The sequence below is a fragment of the Nanorana parkeri genome, unplaced genomic scaffold, assembly GCF_000935625.1.
Source record: "Nanorana parkeri isolate BGI_ZX_2015 unplaced genomic scaffold, ASM93562v1 scaffold1760, whole genome shotgun sequence".
Taxonomy (NCBI): domain Eukaryota; kingdom Metazoa; phylum Chordata; class Amphibia; order Anura; family Dicroglossidae; genus Nanorana; species Nanorana parkeri.
Window position 1 is genome coordinate 64,094 of NW_017308028.1, and position 8,382 is coordinate 72,475.

General features: G+C 48.2%; 1 protein-coding gene across 1 annotated transcript in view; it reads left to right on the top strand.

Moving 5' to 3' along the window:
• Nucleotides 1-8,119: 8,119 nt before the first annotated feature.
• LOC108799565 (membrane transport protein XK-like) overlaps nt 8,120-8,382 on the top strand; it is an 11,199-nt gene continuing 10,936 nt past the window's right edge. The window contains 1 exon segment of the mRNA XM_018571442.1: nt 8,120-8,381. Within this exon segment, the coding sequence (XP_018426944.1) occupies nt 8,130-8,381 (252 nt within the window). The 5' untranslated portion in view covers nt 8,120-8,129.

Sequence of the window (8,382 nt, forward strand, 5' to 3'; positions counted from 1 at the left end):
CCTCCAGCTGCCGGGTCTCAGTGCCGACTAACCTACCAGCATGCCTTTTGGGAGGAAGCCCACACAAGCATGCAAACTCCATGCAGATAGTGTCCTGGCCAGGATTCACATCAAGAACCCCGGTGCTGCAAGTGCTAACCATTGAGCCGTGTGTATACACTATAGGACTGTGAGACATTCGCCGTTTACACGCGCAAAACTAAAAATTAACAGGAATCGTTTTTTTTTTTTAAAGCCATAGTAACGACAAAACAAACAGCGATACGTTTGCACAGCTCTGAGTCAATATTTTACTTTCTCTTCGCACACACCTATTATTGTACGATGGGTGGAGTAGTACTTGTGTGAGGAATGTCAATACACACTGCTGAAAACGATCAATGCAATAGGCCTACCACAGCCTGAGTACAGCAATAAGGTGATAGACGTTCAAAGGTGAACCCCCGGGATGCCCCTGAGTGCTGCTCCTGCATTGTACCGGATGATGTAGCAGTGAGGTCACCAGGAGAAGAGACATTAAGGGAGCATGTAACCGTTGCATTGAGGGGCATTGCAAGGGTTAAACGCTCTGTAAGTCTAGAGCTCGATAAATATAATCTGTAATACTTATCTTAGTGCTCGCTCCTGCGGGCTTCCGGTGCTCTCCTCTTCTCTCCGACGCTCAGGGTTGTCGCCATCCTTATATACAACGCAGCGCTGCTGCTCCTGCATTCTATTTGATGATGTGGGAGTGAGGCCGCCAAGAGAAGAGGCTTTGGGGGAGCATTTAACCCTTGCAATGAGGGGGGGGGGGCAATGCAAGGGTTTAATGTTTGGTAAGTATGGCAACAGCAGCAACTCAGCCAGGAAGTGGTCGGCCACGTGCAATGACAGGGCGGGGTCAGCGCATGCTGAAGCGCACAGTGCGCAGAAGTCGCCAACTGTCTGCAGAGTCAATAACTAAAGGGTTAAAGGAGGCCACTGCCAGTTTTCAGTATTGAAGAGACGGAGTATTTTGCATAATGTCGAAGTGATTCAGACAACAAGACGCCACACGATCAGTTCTGCGAGTGTTCAAATGTGCGCATTTATTAGCGCGGCACAATACCACCTTTCTGATGGAAATATATGTTTGTTTACAATAAAAATAATTTTAGTTTTTTCTTTACAAAAAATATAGTTTGGATAAATATATACTGTATTCTTATTTCTAATAATATTACAATGTGCCAGTGTGTTGCAATGTGTCCATTTTTTTTTCTTCAGCGCACACCAAACCATAAGGCCTTGTTCACACCAAGCGCGGAGCAGATCCAGAGCAGAGCAGGTGCAGACCGGATCAAAACTGCGTCCAATGTATTCCTATGGTATTTTGAGCTCCAGTTCACATCGCAGCGTGCAGATCCAGAGCAGGTGAAAAAACTGCGGCAAGCCCTACTTTACCTGCTCTGGATCTGCTAGGGAACGCATCAAAAACGCATGCAAAACGCAAAAACGCATGCAAGTGCCTGAAAGCCCATGTTAAACTTAAAATACGGCCCGGAACGCATCAAAAACGCATCAAAAACGCGGCACAACCCACTGCACTGCGTGTGCAGAAACCTGACCGGATCTGCTCTGCATTTGGTGTGAACAAGGCCTAAGACATGAGGCTTTTCTGTTTTGCTTTTGCTCTGGAACCGCATTGGACAACACAAGCCAACACTGCTGATGTGAATGGGCCTGAAATATAAAATAAATAAATAAAAGCTTATAACATTAAAATAAAATTGATCCCATTAAAGTTTATTTTTAACACATCCAGTGTTACTATAGATAAAAAGTAAAAAAACATTTTTAGAATTTTGCAATGATACTAAAATTGCATTTGGGGTACAAAGCTCAGTGAGTAAAAAAAAAAAAAGAGAATTTTAATATGTGTATTTTATTTTTAATTAAAAAACAAAACCAACTATGAATGTAACAATTCTTATAATACAAAAAATAAACATGTAACAATTTTTTATAATACAAAATGAAGTTCTTTGAAAAAAAGAAATAAAAAACTAAGGAAAGAATGTGTTCGTGCTACTTCGGCATAACAAGGGATTAGGAAGGGGTTAAATAGGAACGCCTTTTAGGTAAACAAAGGAACCTGATTTTCAGGTTTGCGGCGGGTCGGAAACATTGTCGCACTGATTAGGTGAAGCAGATGGCGGCACACAGAGCTTAATTAATGATACAACTTGCGCAACCAATTAAAAGTTTCAGCCTAAGAGGACCGAACCGATGATAGGTACCAATACTCCAGACTGGTCACATGGGGCCCCCCAGCGCTCTGTGGCCCGGAAGGAAATCGTTTCATTATACAAGAGAGAAAACACACACGGGCCGATCTCACTGGGATTCAGATCATCGTTAAAAATGATAAACAAATGATTATAATAATAGTAATGAAGAGGAAAGAAGGAGGAAGGAGAATGAGTAAAAGAGGGAGAAGGAAACAATGTGCCAGTGTGTTGCAATGTGTCCATTTTTTTTTCTTCAGCGCACACCAAACCATAAGGCCTTGTTCACACCAAGCGCGGAGCAGATCCAGAGCAGAGCAGGTGCAGACCGGATCAAAACTGCGTCCAATGTATTCCTATGGTATTTTGAGCTCCAGTTCACATCGCAGCGTGCAGATCCAGAGCAGGTGAAAAAACTGCGGCAAGCCCTACTTTACCTGCTCTGGATCTGCTAGGGAACGCATCAAAAACGCATGCAAAACGCAAAAACGCATGCAAGTGCCTGAAAGCCCATGTTAAACTTAAAATACGGCCCGGAACGCATCAAAAACGCATCAAAAACGCGGCACAACCCACTGCACTGCGTGTGCAGAAACCTGACCGGATCTGCTCTGCATTTGGTGTGAACAAGGCCTAAGACATGAGGCTTTTCTGTTTTGCTTTTGCTCTGGAACCGCATTGGACAACACAAGCCAACACTGCTGATGTGAATGGGCCTAAAATATAAAATAAATAAATAAAAGCTTATAACATTAAAATAAAATTGATCCCATTAAAGTTTATTTTTAACACATCCAGTGTTACTATAGATAAAAAGTAAAAAAACATTTTTAGAATTTTGCAATGATACTAAAATTGCATTTGGGGTACAAAGCTCAGTGAGTAAAAAAAAAAAAAGAGAATTTTAATATGTGTATTTTATTTTTAATTAAAAAACAAAACCAACTATGAATGTAACAATTCTTATAATACAAAAAATAAACATGTAACAATTTTTTATAATACAAAATGAAGTTCTTTGAAAAAAAGAAATAAAAAACTAAGGAAAGAATGTGTTCGTGCTACTTCGGCATAACAAGGGATTAGGAAGGGGTTAAATAGGAACGCCTTTTAGGTAAACAAAGGAACCTGATTTTCAGGTTTGCGGCGGGTCGGAAACATTGTCGCACTGATTAGGTGAAGCAGATGGCGGCACACAGAGCTTAATTAATGATACAACTTGCGCAACCAATTAAAAGTTTCAGCCTAAGAGGACCGAACCGATGATAGGTACCAATACTCCAGACTGGTCACATGGGGCCCCCCAGCGCTCTGTGGCCCGGAAGGAAATCGTTTCATTATACAAGAGAGAAAACACACACGGGCCGATCTCACTGGGATTCAGATCATCGTTAAAAATGATAAACAAATGATTATAATAATAGTAATGAAGAGGAAAGAAGGAGGAAGGAGAATGAGTAAAAGAGGGAGAAGGAAAATGGAGGAGTAGAAGAAGGTGAAGGAAAAGGAGTAGAAAGAGGAGGAAGAAGGAGAAAAGAGGAGGAAGGAAGAGGAGGAAGAAGGAGAAAAGAGGAGGAAGGAAGAGGAGGAAGAAGGAGAAAAGAGGAGGAAGGAAGAGAAGGAAAAGTAGAAGGAGGAAGGAGTAAGGAAGAAAGAGAAGGAGTAGAAGGAGGAAGGAAAAAAAGGAAGAAGGAGTAGAAGGATGAGGAAGGAAGAAATGGAAAAAGTAGAAGGAGGAAGGAAGAGAAGGAGGAAGGAAGAAAGAGAAGGAGTAGAAGGAGGAAGGAAGAAAGAGAAGGAGTAGAAGGAGGAAAGAGAAGGAGTAGAAGGAGGAAAGAGGAGTAGAAGGAGGAAGGAAGAAAGAGAAGGAGTAGAAGGAGGAAGGAAGAAAGAGAAGGAGTAGAAGGAGGAAGGAGGAAAGAGAAGGAGTAGAAGGAGGAAGGAAGGAAGAAAGAGAAGGAGTAGAAGGATGAGGAAGGAAGAGAAGAAAAAGTTGAAGGAGGAAGGAAGAGAAGAAGTAGGAATGATGAAGAGACGAAGGAGGAAAAGGAGTGGAAGGGAAAAGAGTAGAAGGAGTACGAGGAGTAAAAGGAGGAGGGAAGAGGAGGAAGGAAGAGAGGGAGAAGAAGGAGGAAGAGGAGAACAAGGAGGAGAAAAAAAAGAGGAAGGAGAAGATGATTATAACCCTATAGCCTTCTGCTGCCATGGATACAAGTACTTCCACCCCCCGGGGAGTAGATTTCCTCTTCTGTAGCCAATAGACCTTCCATTAGAAGTCATGTGACCGACTATAAAGCTGCCAAACCAGCTGCTGGTGACCCCGAAGTCCTCCCATCATAACTCAATACAACTTTGAACTTGCAGGAATTGTAGTCCACCGACATGATTTCCCTCATTAAGCCCTGATGAAGGGGGTGTGTTTTGGACCCCTGAAATGCGTTAGCTACTCTACTTCAATGTCCCCCGGACCCTAATGGACTATTTTAATTGGCGCGGCGCTTCTACTCCCACATCCTACAGGCCGCAGAGCGGTGTAACGGAAAAACAAAAACATTGTTAATAAAGATGGGAGGAGGCCATGCCTGCTGGCATCTGCTTACCCCTGTGACCCCAGGAAGAGGGGCTTTGACTTGCCCCGGGGCAATACGGGACGTGGAGCGGGTACATCCTCTATATGGTAAATCGTTTTTTCCAGACCGGAGTGTTAAAGAGAACCTGTCACCAGACCTTTCATTTCAACAACCTTCCCATAGGACTGTATGAGCATTTCATGTATTCTAAGCATGTTGTGTCCATGTAAAAGCCCCGAGGCACAGGAGAGAGGAGGGGCAACTGAGAAAGAAAAGGAGAAGAAAAGAGGACATAATGACTGAGGAGGGGCAACTGAGGCGGGGGACAGGGGAACTGAGGAGGGGCAACTGAGGAGGGGGACAGGGGAACTGAGGAGGGGTAACTGAGGAGGACAAGGTAATTCAAGGACAGTTGAGGCCGGGGTAAGGGGATCTGAGGAGATACAGTTGAGCAGGAGGACAGAACTGAGTCTAGGTTCACACCTCGGCAATTTATCACGCGGACGAAATTGAATGTCGCACAAAAAGGCGCAGGAGCTATTTTCGCTTGGTTGTCGTGCGTTTTGGGTCCCATAGACATCTCTATGCATTTAAAACTCTGCGACAACCGCCCACCAGCTGTCGCCTGGGTGCGAGCCTCAGGAGGAAAAATCGAGGAGAGGGAGGAAGACACAGGAACTAAAGGACAGTTGGGTCCGAGGGACACAGGAACTGGGGTGTCCGGGGACACGGGAACTGGGGGTCCGGGGACACGGGAACTGAGGTTCCGGGGACACGGGAACTGAGGGTCCGGGGACACGGGAACTGAGGGTCCGGGGACACGGGAACTGAGGGTCCGGGGACACGGGAACTGAGGGTCCGGGGACACGGGGACTGAGGGTCCGGGGACACGGGAACTGAGGGTAAGAAGGAGGAAGGAAGAAAGAGAAGGAGTAGAAGGAGGAAGGAAGAAAGAGAAGGAGTAGAAGGAGGAAAGAGAAGGAGTAGAAGGAGGAAGGAAGGAAGAAAGAGAAGGAGTAGAAGGATGAGGAAGGAAGAGAAGAAAAAGTTGAAGGAGGAAGGAAGAGAAGAAGTAGGAATGATGAAGAGACGAAGGAGGAAAAGGAGTGGAAGGGAAAAGAGTAGAAGGAGTACGAGGAGTAAAAGGAGGAGGGAAGAGGAGGAAGGAAGAGAGGGAGAAGAAGGAGGAAGAGGAGAACAAGGAGGAGAAAAAAAAGAGGAAGGAGAAGATGATTATAACCCTATAGCCTTCTGCTGCCATGGATACAAGTACTTCCACCCCCCGGGGAGTAGATTTCCTCTTCTGTAGCCAATAGACCTTCCATTAGAAGTCATGTGACCGACTATAAAGCTGCCAAACCAGCTGCTGGTGACCCCGAAGTCCTCCCATCATAACTCAATACAACTTTGAACTTGCAGGAATTGTAGTCCACCGACATGATTTCCCTCATTAAGCCCTGATGAAGGGGGTGTGTTTTGGACCCCTGAAATGCGTTAGCTACTCTACTTCAATGTCCCCCGGACCCTAATGGACTATTTTAATTGGCGCGGCGCTTCTACTCCCACATCCTACAGGCCGCAGAGCGGTGTAACGGAAAAACAAAAACATTGTTAATAAAGATGGGAGGAGGCCATGCCTGCTGGCATCTGCTTACCCCTGTGACCCCAGGAAGAGGGGCTTTGACTTGCCCCGGGGCAATACGGGACGTGGAGCGGGTACATCCTCTATATGGTAAATCGTTTTTTCCAGACCGGAGTGTTAAAGAGAACCTGTCACCAGACCTTTCATTTCAACAACCTTCCCATAGGACTGTATGAGCATTTCATGTATTCTAAGCATGTTGTGTCCATGTAAAAGCCCCGAGGCACAGGAGAGAGGAGGGGCAACTGAGAAAGAAAAGGAGAAGAAAAGAGGACAGGGGAACTGAGGAGGGGCAACTGAGGAGGGGGACAGGGGAACTGAGGAGGGGCAACTGAGGAGGGGGACAGGGGAACTGAGGAGGGGTAACTGAGGAGGACAAGGTAATTCAAGGACAGTTGAGGCCGGGGTAAGGGGATCTGAGGAGATACAGTTGAGCAGGAGGACAGAACTGAGTCTAGGTTCACACCTCGGCAATTTATCACGCGGACGAAATTGAATGTCGCACAAAAAGGCGCAGGAGCTATTTTCGCTTGGTTGTCGTGCGTTTTGGGTCCCATAGACATCTCTATGCATTTAAAACTCTGCGACAACCGCCCACCAGCTGTCGCCTGGGTGCGAGCCTCAGGAGGAAAAATCGAGGAGAGGGAGGAAGACACAGGAACTAAAGGACAGTTGGGTCCGAGGGACACAGGAACTGGGGTGTCCGGGGACACGGGAACTGGGGGTCCGGGGACACGGGAACTGAGGTTCCGGGGACACGGGAACTGAGGGTCCGGGGACACGGGAACTGAGGGTCCGGGGACACGGGGACTGAGGGTCCGGGGACACGGGAACTGAGGGTCCGGGGACACGGGGACTGAGGGTCCGGGGACACGGGAACTGAGGGTTCGGGGACACGGGAACTGAGGGTCCGAGGGACACGGGAACTGAGGGTCCGAGGGACACGGGCACTGAGGGTCCGGGGACACGGGGACTGAGGGTCCGGGGACACAGGAACTGAGGGGGGCAGTAAAGGAGGACAGGGAATTGAAGAGGGATAGTGGAACCGAACTGAGGAGGAACAGAAAATGAAGGGCAATTGAAGCCGGGGACAGCTGAGAATAAGGCCACGGAAATAAAGGAGGACAGTTGAGGAGGGGGCACAGGAACTGATTGGGGACATGTGAGAAGGGGGCCATGGGAAATAAAGGAGGACAGTTGAGGAGGGGGCACAGGAACTGATTGGGGACATGTGAGAAGGAGGCCATGGGAAATAACGGAGGACAGTTGAGGAGGGAGGGGAAGGGAAAAGGGACAGTTGAGGAGGTCATGTGACATGAGGGACAGTTGGTGCCGCAGTCATGCACAGAACAGCTGAGCTGCAGAGCAGAGTGAGGATCTAATCCGAAGGCTCTAGGACCCGGCGGAGGGAGGGACACACCTGCTGCCTCCCATCAGCGGAGGAGACGTGTGAGGAGGAGGACGAGGATGATGAGGGTGATGATCGGAAGTCCCGGCTGCGGTCTTGGTCGCTCTGTGTGTGTACATTAGGGGGGGACACCGGACAATGACAGCTCGGGGCCCCCATGCCTCGTACGATCCCCCCTGCGATGTGATCGGCTCCGTGCCCCGGGTGGTGTGATCCGCCGCCGATCTCCCTCCACGCGGTCCGGTGATCGCTCTCCCCGGACGATGGATGACGTGCAGGAGGCCGGCAGGTCTCCCCCGGGAGTCGAGGACTTCGTGTCGGCCCGGTCCCGGAGCAGGCCCCCGGTCAGCATTCTCCTCTCCACCTTCCTGTTCTGTGCGGAGACGGCGGCCGCCTGCTGGATGTCGGCGGAGTACGGCCGATCGGAGGACGAGGTGTGGATGGCGCTGACCATCGTCTTCATGCTGGTCCCTTCCATCGTGGTGCAGCTAACACTGACTTTCATCCATCGGGACC